Here is a 26,651-nt window from a genome sequence, read left to right on the forward strand (position 1 = left end):
AAGAGTAAAGCCATGACGACACTATGGAAAATTGCGTGAGTTGTTCGGGAAGATCGTTCATGTGTGTTCCCGAACTTAAACTTTTTCAAAACGATAAAAATTCCTCGAAAGCAAATGGAACTTAACATAAAAAAAATACGATAATAATCAAATTGTTGTTACTATTGCGTAACACGCGTGATTTCACAAAAGTGGTTAGGATCGGCAAACGGCGGGATCGAACGAGTTTTCCGGGAACAAAAGCAAACACATCACGGAATATCCATGTTCTCCGGAACTCTTAATACAAATCCAGCCGGCTGCCGCCATATTTCCTTGGAAGTTTGCATCGGCGGTTTTTCCACGAATATGATTATTGAAAAGATTGCAACATCGCCTAATGACACGTATATACGCATAGGTCTAATAGGAAAAACCGCAAAACTATAACTTTGAATGCCATTAAATCGGGTGGGCGTGAAATTAAGGTGGCGTAGGTGTACACATGTTGATTTTTTTTTACTGCTTAAATCAACATGTGTAGAAGAGAGAGAAAATGTTAATTGTTAATCAAATAGCGGGTTTTAACTTGAAAAGGGAAGTAAAAGAAGAGGGGTGAAAGGAAAACAAGTTCGAACTGGTTGGGACCTTGGTAGGATGCGGAGGTCACATAAAAAATCCAGTAATACCCAACAAAGCAATAAAAAATTTCATTTTCGCAAATGTTTTCGAGCAAAAAAAAAAAGAACTGGGTCGATTGTGCACTCTAATATCCTCAACGGGTCATTAGTTAAATGTCCCTTAATTTTAACATTTAAATTGGCTGGTTAAGCAGACGACAGAGTTAAAAAACAAAACAAAAAAAGAATATTGTTTTTTTTTCGGCTAGTAAGAAAGAACCCACGAAAACATTATGGTTGTTATCTAGAAAAGAAAGAAAGAAAAAGAAAACCTTGTGGGTTGGTGCTGGGTTGCCATGGGCAACGACGGGAAAACCCGGACGACCGTGCAACCACACGCGTTCTACGTCACGTATACCCGAAAACTACACGGCAAAGCTCGTGTGTGTGTGTGTGGATCGACGTCACTTTTGGACGGCCAATGCTGCATGTAAATGCAAGGGCATATGTACATCTCGTTCCAACCGGTTTCGACTTTCACCCGGACACTCCCGCGTGTGAGCTACCACTATATAATGTTCCCCCCTCCCCCACACCGTACTGTCGCCGTCTTTTGTTTTTCTATACAGATACACTTTTTCTTTTGTCCCAAGTTTCTACCGTCAACATGAAAAATAGAAATTGTTTTTTTTTTCGAATTTTGTTGCTTGTGTTTCCGTACGAAAAAATATTTGTATTAATTATTATTATTTTTTCATTATCAAATATATGGAGGGTGAGGGGAAAAGACATATCGACACAAAACACACTTGTTGCATAGCGCTCATTGAAAATTCGTTTCTAAAACAAAAATTTTTTTTTGTTTTATTTGTTTTTCACAATTTTGACTGTATTCGATAAACTTTTTTTTTTCGTTTTTGTGCGTTGACAATTTTTTTAAATCTTCTCTTTCAAACCAGGTAACACACGCATAAAAATCCAAGTGTTTCTCACAAATTTCGAGACAAGAAAAAGAAGGGCTGACAAATTTTCTGTTTTTGACGGAATTGTAAAAAGGCGCGAATATTCGATAACTAGGCAAGTCATCATCAAATTGCAAATAAATAATTCCAAAAACAGACACGGTTTGCTTCCGACAAAAGGTATTGGTTTAAGGTGAAGATAGCAGGGTCACTCGCTAGATGTGTGTTTGTAATCTGGGTGATGAAGAACGATAACATTGGGACGAAAATTCTGGATACGTACACTTCGCAGCGTACAAAAAGGGTGGAGCTCAAGAGACAAACATTTTCATTTTTTTCCCTCAAATTCAAAGGACAGAGATAACAAATTTGTTTTGTTTTCCCTCAAATATTACTCTTTTCACACGTACAAAAAAAACAAACAAAAATATATTTTCGACAGACAAATCAATTTCTTTTTTTTTTTCTTAAAAAATTCGATTGATGTCGTTTTCTTTAAATCGAGTACCGGACCATCGATCAAGTCTTTTTTTGCCAGCACTCGACTAGGGGCAGCAATTGGGAGCAAATGGGCTGCGTTTGAAGCTGTACCGGTTCATCATGAAAGGGATAGGTGAAATCATTTCGAATTTGTATGGCGGACGACAACGGGCCACATCCACAACGACAACACTGGTGGAATAAGACGTCATCGCTGATCCGCATCACATCACTGGTAATGGTGGTCGTGGCAAGACTTTTTTCCTTCTTACAATCATCGTTGTTTGAATTATTGATAGCGTTGTTGGTGCTGAATGTTCTCCAGGTGTTTAGCCACTTCACGCTGGACGCTTTCGGGCACTCCACCCACATTGGTGAACAGAGTGTGGAGGATATTGAGCTCTTCCGTCAATTGCTCGACGCGTTTCTGGAGACGTTCGTTATCTCGCACCAAGAGTTTGACTTTTTCTTCCGTTTCTCTGGATCGAAGTTTCGCCTTTTCACGTGATTTGCGTACGGCGATGTTGTTGCGCTCCCGACGGCGGCGGTACTCGTCCGTCCCCTTATCAGCTCGTTTACTTCCGCCCGATCCGCTAGCTCCACCGCCACCACCGCTACGCTTCGAAGAAGACGACTCGCTCACCGACGACGAGACACTTTTGACAGATCCAGGGCTGTTGATGTTACTGGAACCCAACAGTTTGTTATTGTTGTGTCCGCCACCGGCGCTAGTCGACGGATATTGGCCGCCGTAAGAACTGTCGTACGCCGTGTAGCCTCCGCCGGAGTAGTGCTGCTGCGGTGGAGGACTGTACGTGCCCGAATCCAGCGGCTCTTCTTTCACCAAACCGCCGTACGGATGGTGATGGCTGGCTGGATGAGTTTGGTGTTGTTGCTGATGTTGCTGCTGCTGCTGTTGATGTTGTTGTTGTTGCTGCTGCTGCTGGTGGGGCATGTACTGTTGTTGTTGCTGTTGTTGTTGAGTCTGGCGCATGTAGTTGGCCAAGTAAGGGTTGCCGGAAGAACCTGACTGACGGGACAAGTCCGACAGCAATCCTTCGCAGTCAATCAGACCCTATTCAAATTAAACACAACAAATGTTTCAAAAATAAATTCATTGTCCTAAATGTTCTTTTTTTGAAGAAAGAAATAGACGTTTTAAAGAAATGGATTGAAGCATTTTGGTTATTACCTGGAGATCCAGCGAGATTTCGGGAGTGTTGATATCGGCCAGTTCCGGATAGGAGGCCTCGGCAAGTTGTTGCTGCTGCTGTGGAAGAGAGCCGGGCGCGTTTCCGAAAACGGCGCCGGATGGGGGCACGCGGATGGGAGCCAGTCCTCGCGCCGATGTCAAATCGGCGATGGAATTACTCGACGTGTTCAAATTTAAGTGAAGCCCGTTCGGCACACTACGACGCTGCTGTTGGTTTTGGTTTTTCGTCACTGAGTTCACGTCGTGACAATGGTCCTGAAGCTCATAGAATAGCGGCGAATCCATGGCCACCAAAGAACATGGCGGTGAACTGCCACTAGTAATCATCCAAAAGTCTTCGAATTGTTTACCCCCCACAACACGGGAAAGATATCGAACTACTCTTGTTTGTCAAAAATTATATATCTTTTAATTCTCGGATCACACACAAACACTAATTAGGTGGCGCGGCACTATGACTCTGCACTTTTTCCTTTCCCTCTCGTGTTGTCTGGAAAACATCAACTAATCAGTTGGAGAAAGTTCAAGTGACCAAGACGGGAGAGCAGGGAAAGGGTCCAACAAAGAAAAGAGCTTCTAGCACACTGGCTTAGTCGCCTAGTTGGCCGACGTCTTTTTATAGACTGAAAGCGGTGGCGCAGTGATCGTCTTAGCTCCGCCCAACTTGGCGTCATTCGCCTTCATCTGATTGGCTTTGATACGCGCACATGATACACAACGAATACAACCCAATGAAAATTAAGATGAATCATCGTCAACTGTTGTTTTCTTCTAAAAAACAAATAATTAGTGGCGCTAGTGCTTGATAAAATAGTAATATGAATTTCAAAGTCCTCGTTTTTTTTTTTTCTAAATTTCGTTTGAGAAAAAAATATAGGTTTGAAATGTGTGGAAAACTACAGCAGGCCTAACAAAACCCGTTTCTATTGGCCGCACCGGAACATGTAGTGACGCATTCGTTTTTCGTCGAAAATCGTCGCGAGTGACGTCACTAGCGACACCGCTCGTTGTAAATAATAATAAATAATAACTTCCAATTTATTTTTCTGTTTTTACGGTTTTTTTGCGTTCGGGCAGTTTTTCGCGGGAAAAGAAGGCAAACCAGAAAAAGGGCATATGGAAAGAGATATACTTTTTTTTCCTTTCTACTTCCAAGAACTCGAGCATACACGTGCACACCGGAAGGCCAGCACTACCAGTAGCCAGCCAGTTCCGAGACTTCCAACTCACGCATCAGTTCCGGTGGTCAGGCTATATAGCATGACTCATTCACACACGGCAGGGCAATTATCTTTTCGTTAACAATCTGAAGGCGTAGGGCGACAACATCTCGTCAAATTGTTAATTTTTTTTTTGAATGAAATTCATTTTAATTAAAGATTCTCGAAGAATGACTGAATAGAAAATGCCATATGCGATCAAGCTATGAAATCATGTCATGAATTCCCGGTTAGATAAGGTTTATGTTTGTATGTGCGTCTCGTTGTCCATTGGTTATCAGTATCGAAAAGAATGCAAGGGCTACTGATGATGAGAGAAACCCGAAAAGATATGAAAAGAAACGTGAGCTGAAAGACATTTGGTTGGTACGGATTTTCGACTTTGAGCTGCAACGCTGCATTAGAAATTTGTTATTGCATCAGCAGAACATAAAACATGGCGTCGCGCTCTTGGCATTGTCAACATTAAGTCGGAAGTCGTTCGTTTCTAAGACAATTTGACGAGATAAAACTTTTTTGTCATTTCTAGGAACTATTTAAACCCTGATTCCTGCATATTTCATATTGCACCAAAGATATTACAAAAGAAAATTCCTCAAAGAACAAAAATTAACAAACTTTTGTGTTGAAGTGGGCATCTTCATGCTAAAGTTATAATTCAACAACTCAACATTCCTTTAAATAGGCATAAAAGTGAATTGAGTTGGCAAATTTTACCATCATTGAAAATGGTGCCAAATAGTGAAGAGAGTAATGGAGCTATGAGCAGCACAGAGCAAACCTCTTTGAAATCATCTAAAACGAGCAAAGGGAAAATTACCCCTGCTAAAAGTTCACTTAATGTTGAAAAAGATACTGAAGAATACCGCAAACTGAGAGATAGAAATAATGAAGCTGTTAAGAAGAGCCGCACAAGAACCAAATTGAGAACACAGAACACATTAGACAAAGTGGAAAAATTAAGGGGTGAAAACACCAAACTGGAAGATCGGATTGAAGGTCTCAAGAAAGAGTTGGAGCTGCTCAAGGAACTTTTTGTCAGCCACACAGGTATTAAGCATGTGCTAATTTGTAGTGTCAAATCTGTTTCATACCAGCCCTGACAATCAGGTACCAAGAGCATGAAAAGGCTGACAGAAGTGGATCTCGATGAACTTATTGCTGAAGCTGCACCAAATAACAAGAAAAGTAAGAAAGGAGCTATGCCCAACACTGGGAGAAGCAGAGAAGAAATTGAGAAAGAAGTACTGGCTCTGTTGGGGCAACAAGGCGAAGAGTCTGATAATGAAGAAGAACCTCAGCCTTCCACATCCCGTGACATAGACCAAACTGATATGTCTGAACATTCATTGATGGAAGAGCACATCAGCGCCAATAACACAGTGGATTGTGTAGATTTAGCGAACGAACATGAAGCACAAGAAATTCTCACCGTTGAATCCTCCGAAGAAATTAATGCAGATGGAGAAATCACCGAGACCTACACAATCGTCGATGATGGCACTGGCGGACCTCACATATGGACCACAGAAGACGGCGAATCAGTCGTCGTAACTATTGAACAAGATGAGCAAGGTACCTTAGTCGCATCTACCGTCCAGCAACAGGACATAAATGACATCATTCAGGGAGAAATTTTGATGTTGGAATAAAACCCATGCCAATACATTGATTTCATACATGTGTTTAGGTTTGTCACGCAGAACGTGGCTAACGATTTCCTTTTTTTCTCTGCATTTTTGCATATAATTGCATACCCCCAATTATCATCTAATTAATTGGTAAATGAGGCTTCTATTTGTATGTGCTGGAGCAAAAATATCACTAACGAACCATTTGATCTCGGAAATATCTCACAAGTTGTTTTTTTTTGTTTTTGTTTTTGTTTTTATAATGCCACGCATAAACAAGATAACACGTTTCCTTCACAGAGTGATGAAGGTGAAGATAAGCCGTTCCCTTTTTCCTTTTAATTTATAAAAAGAAATTACGCTGGTAATCATGTTGAAAAATTAAGATGACATTCGTCGGATGACAACTATCACACAACTTGGAATTCCCCGGCTGCGAACTTTGTTATGGACGTTATAACAAAAATCAAAACGTTTATGCAAAATACTTAAACCGGGTCAGCACAGAAGCCATGGAACAGGTTTTCTTTTCTGTTGTTTTTCTTTCTTTTTTTTAAAATAGCAGCTTAGAAAAAGCTTTAGGCAGATTGGCCAGACTTTCCCCAATTAAAGATTTATGGATAGGGGTGCGGGCATTGGACTGATCGAAACCATCTACAACGCCCAACGAATCCAAAAAAGGACGTCACAGAAGAATATTACAATACGTCCATTATTTGTGACCAGAACTTTGATTAAGTGTCTCAAAAGTTCCTTCGCAGGTGCATGTCTTTTTGTTTTGCGTCGTACACTGTATCTTTACGCAACTACGCTAAGTTGGTTAAGCAACCCGAAATTTTACTGTTCGTCTTTTTAGGTTCTTGAGCAATATTTCAAGGTTGCTTGACCATGTTTACGTAACAACTCGAGTACTCCGTACATCTACATAATGTGAAAACACAGAAAAACGCTCTACCGTCGACAAGGGCTTTAGTTTAAACCTCTTGGATCCATTTGATCTCCAGACCTCCCCAAAACGGAAAGAAGAAATCTCGTAACCTTAAAAGCCTGACTCTGATGAGCGTAAAGATTATACAGCGTCGATCTACTTAATAAATACAAAATTTCAATTGTTTTTTAGAGAATTCCAGTGCAATCGCACTGCCCGATGCCGTAGGGGACAGCCCAATTAGACAAGGACGAACCGCTAGTTTAAAATTTACGTCGTAAGTCAAGAACCTTTGACATCGAGCAGTTTATCCCTTTAGAATGTTGTTATTGAAAATCCCACTGAAATAATTTGCGTATTTAGCCTCTTATTCTCAAATTTATCCCGAAATCTAGAAAGTTGAAATGCAACGTTGCCTAGCTTCCTGTCAACAATGATTTTCCTTTTTTTTTTTTTTATAACGAGATTACTTTATTAACACGTACCTTTTCTAGGTGATGGAAATCCGAGATAAACAGGTGCGATTTGGTATTCAGGCGCAAATCGTACCAGCTTCCGCAAGAGATTTCAATAGTAAGATTTCTTGCTTGTAGTGATCGTCGCTGATGAAGGGGGTTTCCAGTACCACAGGAATATCACGAAATCGCGGGCAATTGATAATTCTTCTGAAGCCTTCAATGCCAATTTTTCCTTTGCCAATAGATGCGTGGCGATCGCGATGACATCCCACCTCACCTGTAGAGTATCAATAGTTATCCCAATGGCTGGCATAAAATATGCAATTTAATACCTTCAGAGTCGTTGAGGTGAACAGCAACGAGATAACGAAATCCGATAACACGCTCAAACTCTTCCTGGAATGCCTTGAATCCTTGGGACGTGGCCAGATCATATCCCGCAGCGAAAGCGTGACAGGTGTCGAGACAAACTCCGATTCTTGAGTGGTCAAAGATTTGCTGAATAATTTCAGCCAAATCAGAAAAATCGCCACCGATTGTGAAACCCTGACGGCACATGTTCTCCAGGACAATACTGACTTTTGAACCTGGCGTTTGATCATGCACCCAATTGATGCTGTCACTAATCGATTTAATTGCTTCATCACGTGTGCCCTTTCCACAAGTCGATCCTGAAAATAGTTATTATTGGCATTTAATTACTGGTGTCAGTGAATTATGCAAGGGTCTCACCTGGATGGATGTTGTAATACAATATACCGAGTCTGTCACATCGCTGAACCTCATCAAGAAGGTTTGCCCTGCTTTTAGCTAAAACAGTTGGATCATTGCTGCCACAGTTCATCAAATAGGACCCGTGTGGTAGTATGAGATGAGGAGAAAAATTGTTTTTAGCACAGGCAGCTTATATAATAAAGCAAAAATTTAGTAACAAATGCAAGCTTGCAGTATTTATTAAGGTAGCCACCTTTGAAACGTTCGACGGTACCATCTTCCATTGGTTTTGAAACCCACTGCCGCTGATTTTTCACAAACAGGGCAAAGCTTGAAGCACCTATATTCATTGCATTCTTTATGGCATTTTCCAATCCACCTAAACGTACATGTGCAAGTTTTTTTTTATAGATCTTTATACACCGAGAAAAAAAAAACCTGCTGCTGAGATGTGGGCACCCAAAAATATTTTGTTATCAAATTTCATTGTTCCATTCCAGGGACTTGGACCATCTTCCCGCTTGATGGATGGCTTGTTAATCGGGATCACAATTTCAGGAATTATCATCTCTGGTTTAGGAACAGCACATTTTGTCACGCTTGTTTCTGAAGCTGCCTTTGCAGATTTTTTTACTTTTTCCTTGATAACTTTGAGAGGCTTTTCAGTTTCCTTAAAATTTTCAGAGGCTGATTCTTCATTCTTGGCCTTTTTACCTCTTGATTTTGATCTTATCCCACCAGCATCGGGTTTACATGTTTCTTCTTCTGTAGTTTTTTCTTTCTTAGTCACGTTACCTATAGAAAATGCAAAACCAAACATTTATACCTAGTGCCTCACTAACAGTGTAAAAATGCAGAAATACACACGTTTAACTAATCGTGTACCATCTTCATCGGTAGCATTACGATAATGAATTCTCATTACCTTTCGATTCTGCTTTGACTACAGCATTCTTTTTAGGTGTATGTAGAGTTTTCTGTTTTTCAGATTCTTTGGAGCCATTATCTTTCAATAAGGCAGCGTTTTGCTCGACAGATGAACTTAATTTTCTTTTGATGGCACTTCTCGTAACTCTTGGGATAGGCTCTCCCTTAATACAATTCGTTTTACTAGTCATTATATGGTAATGAGCTGAGAGCAACTTTTGGAGGGAAAGAATATTTCGAACGAACATGTTGTCACCAATGCAAGCCTCCTCATGCCACCGTTAGATGAACCACATCACTTCCTGCAGACGAAACTATAGAGATTTGTTTATCTTGTGTGGAGTGTTATTTTAATACTATAAAACAGTACGAAAAATAATCTTTCATTCCTCCTCTTTAAGATATAAGGTATGTGATAAAAAGAGCTGTACGAATTTTCATTTCACGTCGTAAGCGTCTTATTTATGACTTTTTTTTGGGAGGCTGAATAAGGTATTTTTCCATCTAGCTTGGCACCAGATCTTTCTCCGCGAGGCTGGTGTTTAGTTTCAGCCAACACTTTCTCATAATTCTACCTTTTAACATTTTTTTATACAGGAAGTTTACCCGGACATGAACTTCGATTCCATGTTCCTTAAGATCTCCCATGATCTCAAAAAAATGGGAGATGGCAGAGAAATATCAAACTGGTTTTCTGTTTGTTCAACTGATACCCAACGTATCTCCTTTGTCATGGGACTGGAAGCAGTAAAAGCTTGTTTTCAAGAACACCTATATCTTGTCAAAAAAGAGATCTCTTCACCTTGCAAATCTGAAAATTTATCTACAACCCATTGTATTGAAGGAGATAATTACCATAAGAAGAAGCTCATTAGGAAATCAATCTCCTCTTATAATCACAGCATTCTTGTTGGAGAGGGTGAAGCATTAGCCCTGGCCTACGCCAATCGATCGGCCGTATTTTATGACATGGCGGATTGGCTCCAATCACTAAGAGATATCCAACTTGCATTTGACCATGGCTATCCAAGGCACTTGGAGCATAAGCTACGTGAACGACAAGGCAACTGCCTGCTAGAATTGGGATACATTGGTCAATCATTCACTAGCTTCAGCATTGCCAAGGATTTGCTTACCTTGGCTCCGAACGCTCAGCAAAAAGTCGTTGACATCGCCTTGAAACTAAAACAAATAAAAAACAAACAAAAGAAATCAAAAAAATTGGGAGTAGAGGAAAATGCATCAATGTCAACTGTCAAGTCAATCGAAAAGAAATCATTAAAAAGAGGAGATCGGCGCCTGATTTGCATCATGCTAAGAACCCTCTCTTACCCAGCGCATCAGTGTCAGTTGAACTAATGGACACTGCAGATCGAGGTCGTTGCCTCGTTGCTACTGAAGACCTCCAAATAGGTAACGCCCCATCGTTCGCATGTCCCCGGCTCCTAACCGCCACACTAATCGCGTGTTTCCGATGTTCGTGAAGTTTCATTGACACTAACAAAACAAGTGTCATCTGCATGTGGAGAGCCAAAAAGATGAAGTTATAATGATGTGTGCTGGTACGTAGGTTTCTGTAAATATCGGTTTCCACACAGCTTTTATCATTTAGTTGTAATGAGCAAAATGTAAATGTGTCCAGGTGATACTATCATCGCGGAGAAGGCGCACGCTTCTATACTACTGGAGGAGTTCAAGGAATCCCACTGCCATCATTGCCTCCACTGGACCCCGGGGCCCGTCCCTTGTCACAAGTGTTCTCAGGTAACTTTTGGACGTTTTCAAGGATCTATTCACAATATTCTGGTATCCATTAATCGAAAAAGTCGACCGTGTACGTCACCTAAATGTGTTGCGAAACAGCTTTTGAGATTGATTGCTGTATAATAGACGTTCGTACTTGAAACTAAAAGGACACTTTTTATCTGTAGTATTTTTTTACCTGTTGTTAGGTGGGATTCTGTACAACGTTGTGCCGTGACGAATCTTGGGCAAGCTATCATCAGTACGAGTGCGGGTTGTTGGACTTGCTGTATTGCTGCACGCGTGATGTCAACACAGGTCAACACGGACTATTGGCTCTGCGCACTATTCTTAAGGCGGGAAGGCAGAAAGTGTCCGTTGAACAGGCGAAATCCCGTGCATCTAGAAGCTCTGCTGGAACGTTGTTCGACTCGGCTGACTATGGAGCTGTTTATAGTCTCGTCGGTAACACGGCTCAGCGTTCCGAGGCAGATCTTTTCCGGAGGACCATTATGGCTGTCTATTTGACGAGCTTCATTCAGCAAAGTGAAGAAAAAGAGCCTGATGTCGAGATGGCCGCCGCTCTACTTCATCTTCTTCAAAGTTATCCTTGCAACGCCCATGAAATCTCTCATCTGGCTGTTCCCCTTCCTTTTGAACCATGCTCGCAGCGGCAGTTATTGCAGTTGCAACAGGTTCGACCTTGTGAAGTTGGTGCCGCAATCATGCCTGTTGTGAGTCTCATGAATCACTCGTGCAATCCTAATGTTGTTCATGTTTCCTACGGTGATGTGATGGTCGTCAGAGTTATTCGCCGGATTCTCAAAGGAGAGGAAATCTTCGATAACTATGGCTACCATTATGCAACCCATGATAAGAAAGAGCGTCAGTTGAAGCTTGGCCAGCAATACTTCTTCCGTTGCTATTGTCAGCCATGTGTAAAAGACTGGCCTCTATATGGAGATGCTCTGAAACTGGACAATAGGTTGTACATTTCAGATGCACTCACCAAGGACATTAATGACTTTAAGAGACTTGTATGTTACTATCCGGATGGTCCAGACAAGTTGGAAGAATCAGTACAATTGTTCACTGGTTACTTAGATACCATAGAATCAGATCGATCAATCAGCCTCCCTGTCCAGGAGTATATAAAAGTTCAAGAAGTCCTGAAACATTGTTTTGCTCTTTCAGCTACTTTGAGTCCTCATCTTCTTGTTTGACCCAATGTTGGCAGATTTGGTTCAGTGCCGATGTTACTGTTTAAGCCTTAAAGATGGTGGCTCCTTTTTCGTCTTGTGTAATTTAGTTTACTTCTGTGTTTTTTGCCATGACATAAGCACTTTTTAATTTTTAGCACTTTATCGGTTTCCATCTAGAAAATTGAAATAAACAAGAGTGGAACTGTACTAAGTATTGTCTACATTCTGAAGTTCTTGTAATGAGTAAAACATTCAAACTGTTAGATCGCAAATTACGCACGTGTGCGTCTAGAAAAAATACACACAATTTACGAACCTCGCTTTCAGCAGAGTCATAGTGTTCGAACAGAACAGATATGATGTTCCTTCCTGTCCGAATACCGCGTGTCACAATTCCAAAGTGATATCTAGTTGCTGTTTAGGCCGTACCTTCTAACAACAGTAATCAGTGATCAGCTGGCTACCCTTGTGTGTCATCGAGGAAATTGTTTAAGAGGCGTTTTTTTTTCTTTTTTTAGCAACACACGAGTAGCAAATATTTCTCAAGGATGTTCCGATCAACTTCAGAGTTTGACAAGCAGCTGGGTATGTAATTTTTACATTTATTTTTGTTTTCTTCAAATGAGATTAAAGTGAACTTGTAAGGTTCCGCACTGTTCGTACATATACGGTTTCGTCATTCCTCATTTCCTATTGTGTATTCAACAAAAAATGTCTGAACTAGAAGTAGTGCTAGGCAAGATGTGTTTAATGGAAAGAAAATATTGAAGTATTTACGTTATGTTTCTGTTACAGAGAAGGCTACTAGTCATTTGCTGCTCGAACCAGATTGGCAATCAATCATACAAATATGTGACATCATTTGCCAAGGAGATTGCCAGTATTGTTATCAAAAGTTAACAGATTGAAATGGTGGCTAAGCATTTTCTATCTTTTGCAGACCAAAATATGCCATTACTGCCATCAAAAAGCGTTTCTACAATCAAAATCCATATGTGGCACTATATGCACTTCAGGTACCAATGTTAACAACATGATGATTCAAAACCTAAAATAACCATGTTATCTCATTAGGTGCTAGAGTCTGTGGTAAAGAACTGTGGTTCTCCTATCCATGAAGAAGTGGCATCTAAAGCTTTCATGGATGAGCTTAGAGAAATGGTACACAAGACTACCAATGATAAAGTGAGAGCAAAAATCTTGGAGCTCACCCAAACTTGGGCTTTTGCTTTTCGAAATGCTCCAAAATACAGCATAATACCGGTAAACTTCAACCTGTACCGAATACTGAAATGGTTTAATTTATGTAATTATTTCCATCAGGATACGCTTAATATTCTGAAAGCAGAAGGGTATACCTTCCCTACGCTGCGAGAAAGTGACGCCATGTTTGCAGCAGATCGTGCACCAAACTGGAGTGACGGAGACAATTGTCATCGTTGCAGAGTTCAGTTTTCTGTAATTGTTCGTAAGGTAGTCAAATATTCAACGCTTTTTCTCTATCGTATTTCCACCAACGTTGCTTTTTCGCTAGCACCATTGCCGGGCATGTGGACAAGTGTTCTGTGGTAAATGCACGCCCCGTAGCTGCACATTGCCAAAATTCGGCATTGAGAAGGAAGTGCGTGTTTGTGAGGATTGCTTCGACAAACATAATTCGTAATGCTTCAATCCGTATACTCTGTACTGAATTCTTCTCTAATATTGTTGGCATTCTCCTAGTGATGGCAGGCCGGGAAGAGATGAGTCGGATTCATCAAGCAAGCCAACGGAGATGAAAGCTGAGAAGAGTCGCAAAGAAGAGGAGCTAAAATTACAAGAAGAAGAGGAGCTACAACTCGCTCTAGCTTTGTCTCAATCCGAAATCGAGCATAAGAAACAAACTGGAAAGACGCATACACAGCGTACTTATTCATCTCCAGTGAAAGTAAGTCGAATCAGTGTCAGTCAATCTTTGGATTGCCAAACTAACAACTCTTAACGTTTTTCTAGGAAAGCCAGTCGTCTAAAGTGACCGCTGCAGAGATTGAAGATCCAGAGTTAGCCCGCTATCTTAACCGCTCCTACTGGGAACAAAAACAGCAAGAAAAGGATAGCCGAGAGAAAGACGTAGAAGTTCCAATTTATCCCAGCGCTCCGGTTACTGCCGCAGGGCCCTTATCGCCGACTAACAACGGCATGAAAACCTTAGAAGTATGCAAGTTCTACGCCAAATAATGCTATGCCATTATGTACTAATTCATACTGTTGCAACAGAGATATCAAAATGGAGAAACGGATGAAGTTGATGAATTTTGTTCGACCCTGAGCAGCCAATTGGATATCTTCGTTAACAGAATGAAATCAAATTCTAGCCGTGGAAGAAGTATTGCCAACGATTCTTCGGTCCAAACACTTTTTCTCAACATTACAACAATGCATACTCGGCTCATGCAGTATATTCAGCAGCAAGAAAGCGCCCGGGGTAGGTTATTAGTTTAAAGACTGCACGAGTGTGATTAATTGTTATTGCTTCCCCTTTTAGTATATTACGAAGGATTACAAGATAAGCTAACACAAGCGAGGGATGCTCGTGCAGCACTGGATGCATTGCGTGAGGAACATAGTGAAAGAATTCGTCGTGAGGCTGAGGAAGCTGAACGTCAACGTCAAATCCAAATGGCTCAGAAGCTCGAAATTATGCGTAAAAAGAAACAAGAATACTTGCAGTACCAACGTCAGCTGGCCATGCAGAGGATGCAAGACGAGGAAAGAGAGATGCAGATGCGTATGGAACAGCAAAAACAAATGTACCAATTACGCGGCCAGATGCCTATGCCAGGAATGACAGCAATGCCACCTGGACAAATGCTGCCCGGTATGTCCGGCTATCCACCTCAGCAAGCCCATCAGCATGGTCCATACATGGGCCCTCCTCAACACTCCGGCTACCAAACTGATATGTATCACCCAATGCCAGGACAGTATCCTGTTCCTGGGGTTCATCCTGCTGGACCAGCGCCCGGTGCCCATCCGGCTGCTCCAATGCCTGGGGGGCTTCCTCAAATGCCCGGACCCAATTATGGTCCTCATCCAGGCTATCAGCCCTATCCTCCTCAACAGATGCAACAACAGCAACCACATCCCGGTATGCATCAATACGCGCCCCACCACCAGCAGCAGCAGGTACTTGAACACCTTCATTCTGAAATCGTGACGTGAATTTATATTTTATACTTTATTTAGCAACCGGCTTCTGCACCTGCAGCTGGACCTGGTCACTATGCCCCTCAACCTCAAATGATGATGATGGCTCCACCTCAACAGCAGATGCAACAACACCATCATCAACAACAGCCACAACCTCAGTTACAACAGCAGCAATCTAGTGCACCACAACCTGCTGTCGCTGAACTGATTTCATTCGATTGAGGCCGATTAGGGTTGACGTACTATCGAGCATTCCGATTTCTGCAGAGTTATTAATAACTCACTGTGGTCTTCAGTGTAGGAAGATTCCCTTTGCTTTTCAGAAGATTAAGTTAGTGCTCCACTGTCTCTGGTTGATGTTAATATTTAGCCACTGTTGTTCAAACATCTATAGTTAGGTTAACAATACATCCATTAATCGGCGCAGCATTCAAATATTAAACGCAGTGAAGTGATGAGTGCATTGGAATGATTTTTCTGTTCGTTCTGTTTGTCGTGCCTTTTTTTTATTTTCTGTAGCCAGAAAACCCCATTTTTCAAATGATTTCAACTGATTCATGAGGAGGCGTGCTTATCAGTATGTTGCCAATGAATTGCTTCCCGCAAAGTTAGCAATACATTGATTACACAAAAAATTGCAATAATCTTCAACTTTTGCTGCAACATTTGTAATTTAACTTGGATGGAGTGCAGGGTGTGCATATAATCACTAACATTCGAAAAAATGAAGGTACTTTTCGAACAATATTCGCCTATGGAACCGAGACTAAAACAAAGGTTTCACAAAAATCTCCATACTTTTTTTTTCCATAAGCTTACTTTCTTTGAGAATGAGTTTCTTCTTTCTTTTTGCTATGATGAAGTAAGCTAAGGAATGATTACTTCAACGGAAACTATAGAATGTGTTCATACCAAGTTAATTTTAAGGCCCAGCAATCGTAATTTTCTTCTTCTTAGTCCTCGAGTGTGACGTTGCGAAACAGGTAGGACATGGACTCTTTGTTGTGGATACGACGAATGGCTTCTGCAAGGAGAACACTGATATCTACTGTTTTGATCTTATGGCACTGCATCTTTTGAATTTCATGTGGAATCGTATTGGTAACTACGACTTCGTCGATCGGTGAATCTTCGATAAGCCTAGGGGCATCAGATGAAAGTAAGCCGTGTGTGGCCATTACGTAGATTTTGTAAGCACCTCGGTCCTTCAAGACTTCGGCAGCTGCCACGAACGACCTCACGTCGTCGATCATGTCATCCTTTTTTTAAAAGGCGAGGTAGAAATTATGTGTCTCATAATAATCCGCTAATTAATTTAATTGGAACGTACCACCATGATAGCGATCCTGCCGCCGACATCTCCAACAACATTAATCGGTGGCTTTTCTTTAGCAGTCATAACCGGCATTCCTCCGGCTGCGTCCATAGTGCGACTGCGTACTGATGGTGGAGAGTGCCTTCCGTCCACCATGTCTGATTCAGCCTTGACGCATGAATGGAATTTGTTCACTGGTTAGCGGCTGACTTTATATTAAGAATGCCTTACTTCTTTCTGTTCGCCGTGAATGACGGCGATTCCTAGACGAAGGCGCTCAGCGTAAGAAGTGGCTTTCTTGGCTGATCCAGGATCACGGGCTACAATTACAGCGTTCCTAAAATCTGGGATCTAACCAAAACAAAAATGCATATAGGAAAAATAAAAGTTATAGAGTAATACAGTAAAATAGTAATAAATAAAAAATTTAAATTTTTCAGAAAGTTATACTTGGAAAAGTAGTACAACAACTTACGGATTCTTGAATGTATTGAAGAAGGAAGGGTGAAGCACGAAGGTTGTCGACTGGACAATCGAAGAAACCTTGAATTTCTTTTTGATGCAGATCCATGGTGATAAGATGATTTAATCCGGAGCGGCACATCATTTTTGCCACTAGTTTGGATACGATGCACCCTCGCTTGCGCATCTTACCTGCATCCGAGGATTGCGAGTTGGGAGGGAAGGAATTTAAAAGAGAAATATTTTATGTGAAATTGAACTCTGCATGAAATCGGACACGTACAACACGAGTTAATTGAATGAAACAAACTAAAAAGACGGAAATACTAGTGCTAGTATGTGAACTACTGCAGGTTCTACGTGCAAGGAAATGACTAAACGAATTTTGGTTAGGCATGCAACTCTACGTGAACTTCTGAGGTATTGAACTCGGTTGAACGTTGCAGGTCCTTTAGACATAACGAGGGGAAAACTAAAACGGATAAATAAAAAGATTACACTGTTTACTGTAGGGTAGATAGGGGATGACACCCACGATGCTTCGTGCCGAGGACGTTTTGCAGGCGTAAGCCATAATCAATAGCTCCATAATGTTGTTGTTGACATCTCTAAAATGTTAAAATTTATGAAGTATTAGGTGCTTCTAAATGAATATATAGAACAGAAAATTTTTGATTGGCTGTTACGTTGATGTTTGGAGACATAATTTCTAAAAAGATACATCATTCTCAAGTTTTTAAAAGATAATACAATTTGTGTCTTAAAATAAAGAAAACCACAGCATTTACTTGGTTCCTGTTTGAATGATGTACACATCTTTCCCTCTAACGGAATCAGCAATATCAACCATAGTCTCACGGTTAGTCTTGTGATAAATCGAAGCAGCACCAACCTTGATGCCTAACCGCCTGATTAAGAGGAATGCATGAAGCCAACATTGAAATGAGAATGAAAAACATTTCCTTCTTTACTTGGCGATAAGATCAGCCAGCTCAGGATGGGAATTTCCAGTTATGACCATGAGCTCGCCAACTTTACTGCGATCCATTCTTGAAAACTGTACTGCACACAATAAAAGAAAACAAACAATCATACAAAACCGCCATTCGAATCAACGGCAATTCAGAAATCAAGTCTTTAAAATAATATATTAAAAGGAAATATTTCTTATTTGCTAACCTGTTAACTGATGGAAAATAACTTCAATAATAGGTTTTTCGTGGAGACAGAAAGAACATGAAACGACGAGAGTGACGTGCAACAACTTATGGCGGTCGTCTGTTGCCGAACCCGATATGAGAGTACGATTTGCCAGCTGAGAGCTGACGGAAACCATGCAACTAAATGTTAAATGTTTTTATCTTATTACATTGACGTCAAGTTAATATAACCTTTTGTTATTACAGAAGATAAGTACTCGATACGTGAAGAATTCAAATGACAGAATCGTAACTCTTTTTCAGAGTAAGGTTTTTGTTTTGTTAGTATTTATCACGCGCTTCTCGACTGTAAATGAGCAGAGGGTGTAAAATAAACCGTATTCTCCTTGAACTTTTGAAACTAGTCACATCGAGAAATAACTGGAAAATGAATACTTTGTGAAATCAGCTGATAATAACTGAATAACTAGCGACTGGTTTGTAAATTTTAAGAAAAAATAACGCAATGTCGCAGCCCCGCACCTGACACCGATTTGATGGTTTGACAGAATCAGAGAAACGTTTCCCGCACAAAATCAAGTGAGAAAATTACGCAATCGTCCAATCTTTCAACCTATTTATTCAACTGTAGGTCCCGCGGGCAAGATGTGCAAACTGATTCTATCGTAGTTTTTTGCTTTATGTAATGCGAGATACCTTGGAATGAATGCTTCTATTAATTATGCAGGTTCTTACCAGTATTCCTTTCTTCTCGTTTAGCCAGATTTTCACAAGCGATGGATGATTCGTTTCCAAAAACGCTAAAAGAATTCGGTTATGCATTCAATGACCGTATGTATATGTTTGTTATGAAATGGATTTTAGTTTCAACAAGACAATAATTTTTCTATCTTCATCGTGATCAGAGGGTCAGTTGCGAATCATTGACTCAAACAGTGGTGTTGCAGGAGAGCTTCCCTTTGAATTCGAAGTGGATAAACACAACCATGATTACAACCAAAGGCGCTATGAAGCCCTAGGAGAAGTAAGGCAACATACAGTTTTGTAATACATCCCTAATTAACTGTTGGACATAATATGTTCCCAGATAATTGACCAGCATGTCTATGAACTGCTTGAGACTAGAGGGAAACTAGAGAAATTAGTTTTAACGAGAGGAGACTGCAGCGTGAGTTCCAACAAAATAGAATCCTTCATCTTTGTCAGTGATGATATTTTCACCAATAGTGATAAATTGCTTGTGTTAGTCCATGGAAGCGGTGTAGTTAAGGCTGGACAGTGGGCTCGTAGGTCAGTTCGTCAGTCTTTTAGAATCGTTGACTAATATTGAATAATCATATTGTTTTTCTTACAATAGATTAATCATCAATGACAATCTGGATACTGGAACACAGTTACCTTTCATTGAGCTGGCCAAGAAGAAAGGTTATGCAGTCATAGTTACAAATACAAATGATAATTATAGAGTAATTGACAAAAAAAAGAAGCTGATACAGGTAAGTTAAAATGGGGACTACATTTTAACAGATTGTTAATGAAATTTGTCATTCTACTTTTACAGGGCAGTGAGAATCCTGTGAATCATTTGCTATCAGGTATAAACATAAACCATGACAGTGCAGTCTGTTCACTGTTTTTCTCATGATTTGTTTATTTGTTTTCCTTTTATGGACCGTTAGTCTGGAATCAGGTTATTGACAAGAGTCCGGCTAAACATATCGCCTTTGTGGCGCACAGCTACGGCGGTGTCTGTATTTTGGAACTGGTAAGCTAATCGTACTACTCCGCTAGATGTCGTCGTTTATAAAAAGTCCATGTTGATTTCAAATCTAAAAATCGTAGGCAAGTCAGGTCGAGGATAAGTTTCAAGATCGCGTGTTTGCCCTGGCGATGACGGATTCCGTCCACAGCATGGTACACCACAGTTCGATCGCGGCCAGCCTACAGCAATTCCTTTGTCAGGTAGGACACGAAAAGTAACATTGGTTGAGGGAAGTCATTACCTATTCACTAGTCCGCAACAATCTGCCGCTCCCGCAGAGAAAAGAATTTTTTTTTTAAAGAGAAAGAATTGGGCTCTCCACAATTTATCATATTTTCCCTTTTCCCCCTTTTTCCTGAAAAAGCGGTTGTGAATATTGTTAGGGGACTAGTTTGAAAGTCAAGCCAATGAGTTGCACTAGTGGCCAGGTCAAATGGGTTAGCTGTGCATGTCGCACTTAACTCACAGATTTGTACAGCGTTACCGACTCTGTTGTCTCCGTGTTTCCGCTTCCGGCCACCGGCAATCTGGGCCTGGACTCTGTTTGATCTCTCTTTCATTCCACCCCTTTTTTTTTCAGTTCGACATTCTTCATCTCTTTAAATTCATTCCACCCCATTTTTGCCCCGTCATATTTCTATTCATTTTCTCGCTGGCGACGTGATTTCTCCTCGTTTTTGAATGGAAAAACAGAAAATGATGCGGGGGTTATAAAACAATAAAAGCGTGGGAATTTCCTGTAATTCATTATGACAATTTATATACGACCCACCATATAAAATAATAATGTCGTACACATAACTACATAATATAGTAGTAAGAGCCCCTTTTCCAATGGCAGCCAAGTGACTCGATGCCGCCTTTACCCCCATTCGATCGGGACAGAAAAAATAGGAAAGAACTTGTCATTTTGGCGGCTCGGGTTTAAATCATTATTAATATACAACGTGTTTTTTTTTTTTTTTTTTCTCTTCTGTCTACTTGGAATGCACGGGCAGTAAAAGAGGAAAAAAAATCATACCTTTCTTTTGTGTCTTATGTGTGTGCGTATCGTAACCGCCTATAAATAGGTAGAAGAAGAAACCCTCAGGGCGGGCGCAACATCTCTCTATATGACGTCTTTTTCTTCGTTTTTTTTTCATCCTCTTCTTATTTCCCCCCATTTTCTCTCTTTCTTCCCGACATTTCTTTGTGTGTCGTATTGTATTGCGCCATGTTTCGTTGTGGTTGTGAATAGCCATCGTAAATTATCTTAATATTATTTTTCTCTTTTTTTTCCCCCTTTTTTTTCTTCTTTCTTTCTTGAAAGATGAACAAGAAATAACACGCCGATTTAGCATCGGTATCTTCGTTGTTCATTTTTTTTTAAAATCCATTTTTAAAAATCTTTATAATACTCGTTTATTCTTCTTCTTCTTTGATGTCGGTTTCATTGTTGGACTTTGCGTTATCATCCGGCGAAACACGACACGACATCCATACCCACTTTCTAAAGGTGCATTTGAAACAAAACACAGCCATCAGATACACACACATGGAAATATGTTTATTTATTCCGAAAAAAAAAGAAAAGAAATGTCATCGAAGCCATTGAAATGGTTACAACGACCGGAACTGGAAGAGAGCGCCCTATTTGATTCCCACTTTTTTTTTTTCTCTTTCAATTTTTGCACTCCGGATTTGTTTAGTATAGTTACATTGACAAGAGGTGTAGGTAAAGGGCCATGCCGTTGAAGAGCGGAAGGGAAAAAAAAAGGAAGGAAATACCGTGAGGGTGGCCGGTCATGAGAGTCGCCAAGCGGAACTCAGAGCCCGGATCAAAAACTCGTGGGAAATTCTCCACTCCACGGATTCCACACTGGTTTTGCTTCCTTCCTTCCGCTGAGATTTGTCATTCGAATTCATGCGTGATTTGAAATTAAAAAAAAAATTGTGTGATAATTTAAAAAAAAATGACGTGATTAATTTGATTTTAAATTTGTTTTGTAGATTGGTCGCAATTGGGTATCATCCGGCCTACCGCTGGACACGCCAATAGGACGGCCGCCTAACGATATCGATCGCGTATCGGCAGGTGAATAATTTCGATGATTTATTGCATAATTTTTTTTTTCAATTTAATTTCAGAAATGAATAAATTATTGTATTCTTTTTTGGGGGGGCGGCGCTTGTCGGTACAGGTCACACGCAACACGAGATGACCTCGTACTGTAGCATGTCCAGTATATTTCAGTTCCTGGAAGAAAAATTGCAGCAAAAGCAACAACAGCCCATTTAATAATCTCTTCTCTAACCACACCTCTTTTTTTTTCTTTTAAATAGAATTTAATTAATTCATTTCCATGGATGGAGGGCGAAAGGGCAAAGGCGCATTCCGTTTTTAAAAGAAATCCTCTCTGTTCCTATTGTCTAATTGAAATATCGGTGGTGTTTCACTGTTTGTGCAAGAGGCAGTTATCGTCCATTACACAACAGACAAAGGCAAGCTGCCAAAGCTTGCGATCAAACAAAAGAAACAAAATGTTTGTGATTGTAATTGGATTCGTTTGGCCACTGTCGTGACGCCGAACGGAGGGGGGGGGGTTCATCAAATTAGCGTCTGTTTAACCCTGTTTGGCTCGGCCAGTCACCTGTGTACACCATCAAAAAGCTGTGCAATAAGGGCTTCGTCATTTCGACCAGAAAAAGGTGTAAGAAGAAGACGCACGCACGCTAAAGAGTTCCTTTGACAGGGGGAAAAAGATGCGGCTAGCAATGGAAAAAAAAAAGAAAAAAATTGGGAAGAAGGGGGACCGAAAAAGGACGGGACATTGCAACGGTTTCTCCAGTTCCTGCGGACCGACCCCTACCTGAGCGTCTGTTACACGACAGAAGCCCTTTGGATCACGCAACGCTGAGATTTCCGCCGACGACTTTTGCCTTATTGGCTTTTGGCCGGGTGTCGTCGAACGGAAGCCCTTCAATTCCACCCTGACTTTAACACACACACACACAAAGCAAAGTGGGGTAGAGTGGCCGGTCTTTAAACATGCAAAGCGCGTGCGCAACTCGTCGAAATTTATTTATTTTTTTTTCATAGTTTGTGGAAGGGGGTAGACTCGTTTGGAACAGACACACAGCCGAGGAACGGGAGTGTCCGTGCGTGTCGGCGGCCAGTTACGGTACACCGGGCTACCGGGCGCTTGGCCTCTCGGCCCCGCCCTCTGCTTTGACCCCCCTCCCCCGTTACTTTTACCTTTTTTTATTTTTCTTTTAGCTCGGAGAACTGATCATTTTTCTTGTTGTATCGGAAAAGAAGAAATGGCCAAATCCACAAAGAAAAACAGGAAACAGTTACGAGGTAAATCCTTAATAATTGTCGAACGTTACGTGTTTCAAATCGACAGTTATAATCTGTTTTGTGTGGTTTCAAACTCCCTTTCCATGTTCCTTTTTTTCTTTTTCTTTCGAGACGTCAATCATTTTTATGTTTAAACTGAATTATTGTAAATAACAGCTTGCAAAAGATTTCCTTTGTTGGGGGGGGGGAAGGGAGAATCAAATCGTCAATGTATTACACTGTACACTGAGAATTAAACATCCACACATGAATTTCTGTAATGAAATAAAAACAAAAGTATTAAACCACTGATTCCGATGAAATATCATTGAAAACAAAGCAAAAAAAAAAGAATTGAACTGGGCCGACACGCAAACACAAAATGGAAACAATCAAAACAAACCATACATTAATCATGATAAGAGGGCAGCTGTCGATTTGAGGAACACAAATGATTTAAAAACAGACTGTACACAACTTTGGCTTGACGCTGTTCACACTCATAAACACAAAAAATGAAATTATTCTTTTTTTTTCTTTTTCTTTTCTTTTGCTTTTTGTTTGCTAAACCGAGACGAGGAAAATATCAGACATAATGAATAGAATGAATATTGTTTTGTTATCTCCTTACTTCTTTTTTTCCATAATTAATAATATATATAATATTCGGTGTAATCAATAGTAGTTATAATTAATCATATATACGTATAATATAGATTTGAAAAGAGTTATTAAATGTTCAATCAAAAGCCTTAATGAATTCAAACAGTTTCAAGTCTAATAGTAAATTTTTTTTTTTTTAAATGTTCTGATTAAATTTTGTTTTTCTAGTTAGTCTTTAGTCTTATTCATTGTTGCAGATCATGACCGGATGTGTCTATTATGAAAAAAAAAATCGTTAGATACCTTTCATCTCCTCTATCAGATATTGAAATATAGTACTAAAGTAGCAGTTTCCAAAGAAGAAAAGCCTTCCTCCCCCTCCACCAGCCAAAACATAATAGGGGCGACTATTTTTATTTTTTTTTTTTTGTGTTGTATCCCTCAAAACACACACGAGGTTTGCTGGCGGTGTGTTAGGGGGAAGATGCCAGTATATATATATATGTATATATAACACTATACACTAATATCGAATGTCATCATTGAAAAAAAGAAGATGAAAAGAGAGAAATCGTTTTTTTCCTGCAAACGTGGCACAGGCAAACATTGAAATTTCGCCCAGCGGACAAAATAAGATCCGCATAAACGGAGAATAGAACAGTAAAGTGTGTGTGTGTGTGTGTGTGTGTGCTTTACATCGACGGCATGTAGGGCCAATTGAAACTGGAACCGGAGAGCAACATGTCGCGGATGAGCGTCTCGATGGGTGTTTTGCCCACCAGCCGGACGAAGAAGAGCTGCTCGATGACTTGAGACGACACGGTGCGGAGAGACGGCAACCTCAGGAGCAATTTGCCGAAGCGGACCGGCTGATTGGCGTATTGCGTCCGGCAGTACTCTTCCAAGGCGCACTGCGACTTTTCCTGCAGGCTCTCGATGTGCGCCACATCCGACAATCCGCAAGCGTCTATTTGAAAATGAATGAAAATTTAAAAAAAAAAAAAAAAATTATATTACATCGTTTATTTTTTTGCACACATCTAATAATAAAAGGATATTATGTCTATTCCCCCCCCCCTTCTTTCTCTTCTTCCCAGCTTTTTTTTAAGGGGGGGGGGAGGGATTAGAAACAGTTTTCTTTTCTTTATTCTTTTTCTCCCCCCTCCATTTGATTATGAGCCAATACTACGCATCTGTCGCAGCTAGTGTTCGGCACACACTCTTTTGTTGCTACTATTTTGTGTGCGCGTTATCCTCTTTTTCCAGATAGAAAATATAAAAAGCGAGAGAAATACGAGATGTTAGACGAACCGGGTGTGGAGGGGGAACGGATGAAAAGAAAAACAAATCCCTCCGAAAAAAACAAAACAAAACAAAAAAACCGCAACATCATTCGAATTTGCCTTTCGCCATCCTAAAACGAGTGATACACACAAACGGGTCTGCCTTAATAAAATTTAAAAAAAATGCTACCACTTCTTTCGTTGACCTCGCCCAACTTCCCTATCCCCTCCTCTTCCATTAAAAAAAAAAAAGGAAAAGAAAAAACTTTGATGACTTTTGATGATAAACTCTACCAACTTCTCAAAGTCCAATTCTCTTTTTCTTTTTCTTTTTTTCCTATTGGTTTCGAGCTGCCAATGCCAATCGAGACGTTAAAGAGAGTAAAAACGAGATAAGGAGAATCAAGACGACCTCAAACGGCGACCTCTGTGACGTCGCCGCAAAAGACTTTGTGATGGGCTTCGCTTCTCCACTCTCATTTCGGGATGCGAGTCGACGAGATGCGTTACACACACGCGCACTAATCCCGCACGTGTTCCGCACCGATAAGCAGCACCCAACTACTCCCAAAAAAAGAAGAAGAAAACAAAATCGGAAAGAGAGAGAGAGAGAGAAGAAAAAAAAAAAAAAGGAAATCCAATCCGTGGCTTATCGACTCCAGACTCGACGGCGTCCATTGCTTCATCCGACCACCATTAGATTTTCGACTTAAATTAAAGCTTTCATTCGTACTTTTACAATTTTTCTTTGATTCTTTCTTCTCTTTCGCATCGCATTTGAAATGATTTCATTAGCACAAAACGCGTTTGCGATGGGGGGGTGCAGGACGACAACAAAATTTAAAAAAAAAAAAGGAGATTCCTAAAAGTCCTGAAAGCTTTCGTTCTTGATTCAAACTGATCGCTATTGCCATTATTTGATGGATTGGGAGCTCGAGAACTTGCACACGATTTTCTTTTCTTACCTGGACGAGAGAAAAAATGAATGCGAAAACGATTTATAAGGGGGACCCCATCGGTCAATTTCACTCTACCCCCTGCCCGCGCGTACACATCTCCTTAGAGCTATCTAAACTCGAACCCTGTACACACACGTATGTTTAACCGCTGGAACACAACAACTAGCGACCGTATGTGTTTTTATGTTATTTCCTAGCCCTCGCTGGCCGTACACATTTGCCTCCTTACGAATTCACGTTGATCTCGATCAATTATGAAAGCTGCAAGTGCAGCATGTCTGACGCTGCACGCAGGATGTCGCAATTGCACCCCCCCCCCCCCCGGCTAAAAAAATCAGTTGGTCGGTCGATTTCACCTGCCTCTTGTTTTCATATCGTAGGGGGGGGGGGGAGGGAGAGAGGATGGGGACCCTTACAGCCGGATGAATGTTTGAACAAACATCGCGTGTCGAACACGAGCAGAAGAGGGCGAACGAGAGACGGAACAAGGTGGAAATCAAGTTGAAATCATTTCAACCCAAT

At 40.7% G+C, this 26,651-nt stretch overlaps 8 protein-coding genes across 12 annotated transcripts in view; 4 read left to right on the top strand and 4 right to left on the bottom strand.

Annotated features, from left to right (window-relative positions):
• Nucleotides 1-2,050: 2,050 nt before the first annotated feature.
• LOC130689016 (CCAAT/enhancer-binding protein-like) lies at nt 2,051-3,849 on the bottom strand. The gene is made up of 2 exons (XM_057512035.2): nt 3,234-3,849; nt 2,051-3,116 (listed from the first exon to the last, which is right to left on the bottom strand). The coding sequence occupies exons 1-2, from the start codon at nt 3,579-3,581 to the stop codon at nt 2,331-2,333; spliced, it is 1,134 nt and encodes a 377-aa protein (XP_057368018.1). The 5' UTR covers nt 3,582-3,849; the 3' UTR covers nt 2,051-2,330.
• Nucleotides 3,850-4,588: 739 nt separating this feature from the next.
• On the top strand, nt 4,589-6,159 carry LOC130689017 (uncharacterized). Its single transcript, XM_057512036.2, has 2 exons — nt 4,589-5,524; nt 5,585-6,159. Exons 1-2 carry the CDS (start codon nt 5,203-5,205, stop codon nt 6,124-6,126), a joined length of 864 nt encoding a protein of 287 aa, XP_057368019.1. The 5' UTR covers nt 4,589-5,202; the 3' UTR covers nt 6,127-6,159.
• A 1,086-nt stretch (nt 6,160-7,245) lies between these two features.
• On the bottom strand, nt 7,246-9,377 carry LOC130688496 (probable endonuclease 4). 2 transcript variants are annotated; one of them, XM_059496739.1, is made up of 7 exons: nt 9,131-9,377; nt 8,644-9,000; nt 8,459-8,584; nt 8,224-8,394; nt 7,824-8,162; nt 7,519-7,768; nt 7,276-7,374 (listed from the first exon to the last, which is right to left on the bottom strand). In XM_059496739.1, the coding sequence occupies exons 1-6, from the start codon at nt 9,321-9,323 to the stop codon at nt 7,566-7,568; spliced, it is 1,389 nt and encodes a 462-aa protein (XP_059352722.1). In that variant the 5' UTR covers nt 9,324-9,377; the 3' UTR covers nt 7,276-7,374; nt 7,519-7,565. The 2 variants fall into 2 exon arrangements, with proteins under 2 accessions (XP_057367462.1, XP_059352722.1); XM_057511479.2 differs by having other exon boundaries at nt 7,246-7,768.
• Nucleotides 9,378-9,665: 288 nt separating this feature from the next.
• Nucleotides 9,666-12,284, top strand: LOC132088254 (SET and MYND domain-containing protein 4-like). Its single transcript, XM_059496736.1, is given in 4 exon segments — nt 9,666-10,399; nt 10,402-10,545; nt 10,775-10,896; nt 11,085-12,284. Coding segments are annotated over 4 exon segments (1,935 nt in total). The 5' UTR covers nt 9,666-9,744; the 3' UTR covers nt 12,099-12,284.
• Nucleotides 12,285-12,503: 219 nt separating this feature from the next.
• Nucleotides 12,504-15,689, top strand: LOC130688615 (hepatocyte growth factor-regulated tyrosine kinase substrate-like). Its single transcript, XM_057511610.2, has 11 exons — nt 12,504-12,662; nt 12,873-12,957; nt 13,018-13,093; nt 13,152-13,340; nt 13,401-13,550; nt 13,612-13,736; nt 13,800-14,004; nt 14,070-14,270; nt 14,334-14,541; nt 14,602-15,242; nt 15,303-15,689. Exons 1-11 carry the CDS (start codon nt 12,626-12,628, stop codon nt 15,486-15,488), a joined length of 2,103 nt encoding a protein of 700 aa, XP_057367593.1. The 5' UTR covers nt 12,504-12,625; the 3' UTR covers nt 15,489-15,689.
• A 423-nt stretch (nt 15,690-16,112) lies between these two features.
• Nucleotides 16,113-18,383, bottom strand: LOC130688623 (phosphoribosyl pyrophosphate synthase-associated protein 2-like). Its single transcript, XM_057511619.1, has 8 exons — nt 18,223-18,383; nt 18,015-18,105; nt 17,832-17,951; nt 17,542-17,651; nt 17,057-17,235; nt 16,813-16,932; nt 16,597-16,749; nt 16,113-16,525 (listed from the first exon to the last, which is right to left on the bottom strand). Exons 1-8 carry the CDS (start codon nt 18,377-18,379, stop codon nt 16,220-16,222), a joined length of 1,236 nt encoding a protein of 411 aa, XP_057367602.1. The 5' UTR covers nt 18,380-18,383; the 3' UTR covers nt 16,113-16,219.
• Nucleotides 18,384-18,688: 305 nt separating this feature from the next.
• LOC130688625 (cotranscriptional regulator FAM172A homolog) lies at nt 18,689-22,304 on the top strand. Of its 4 annotated transcripts, none has more exons than XM_057511623.2 (10): nt 18,689-18,830; nt 18,963-19,034; nt 19,109-19,227; nt 19,291-19,493; nt 19,561-19,699; nt 19,765-19,798; nt 19,883-19,968; nt 20,046-20,165; nt 21,955-22,039; nt 22,146-22,304. In XM_057511623.2, exons 2-10 carry the CDS (start codon nt 18,980-18,982, stop codon nt 22,241-22,243), a joined length of 939 nt encoding a protein of 312 aa, XP_057367606.1. In that variant the 5' UTR covers nt 18,689-18,830; nt 18,963-18,979; the 3' UTR covers nt 22,244-22,304. The 4 variants fall into 4 exon arrangements, with proteins under 4 accessions (XP_057367606.1, XP_057367605.1, XP_057367604.1 ...); XM_057511622.2 differs by having other exon boundaries at nt 18,711-18,830; nt 18,931-19,034; XM_057511621.2 differs by having other exon boundaries at nt 18,715-18,868; nt 18,931-19,034.
• Nucleotides 22,305-24,446: 2,142 nt separating this feature from the next.
• Nucleotides 24,447-26,651, bottom strand: part of LOC130688621 (nuclear receptor subfamily 2 group F member 1-A-like) — a 10,603-nt gene continuing 8,398 nt past the window's right edge. Inside the window, exon 6 of the mRNA XM_057511617.2 lies at nt 24,447-24,854. Coding sequence (XP_057367600.1) covers nt 24,580-24,854 — 275 coding nt within the window. The 3' untranslated portion in view covers nt 24,447-24,579. The remainder of the gene's footprint in view (nt 24,855-26,651) is intronic.

The sequence above is a fragment of the Daphnia carinata genome, chromosome 9 (assembly GCF_022539665.2).
Source record: "Daphnia carinata strain CSIRO-1 chromosome 9, CSIRO_AGI_Dcar_HiC_V3, whole genome shotgun sequence".
NCBI lineage: Eukaryota > Metazoa > Arthropoda > Branchiopoda > Diplostraca > Daphniidae > Daphnia > Daphnia carinata.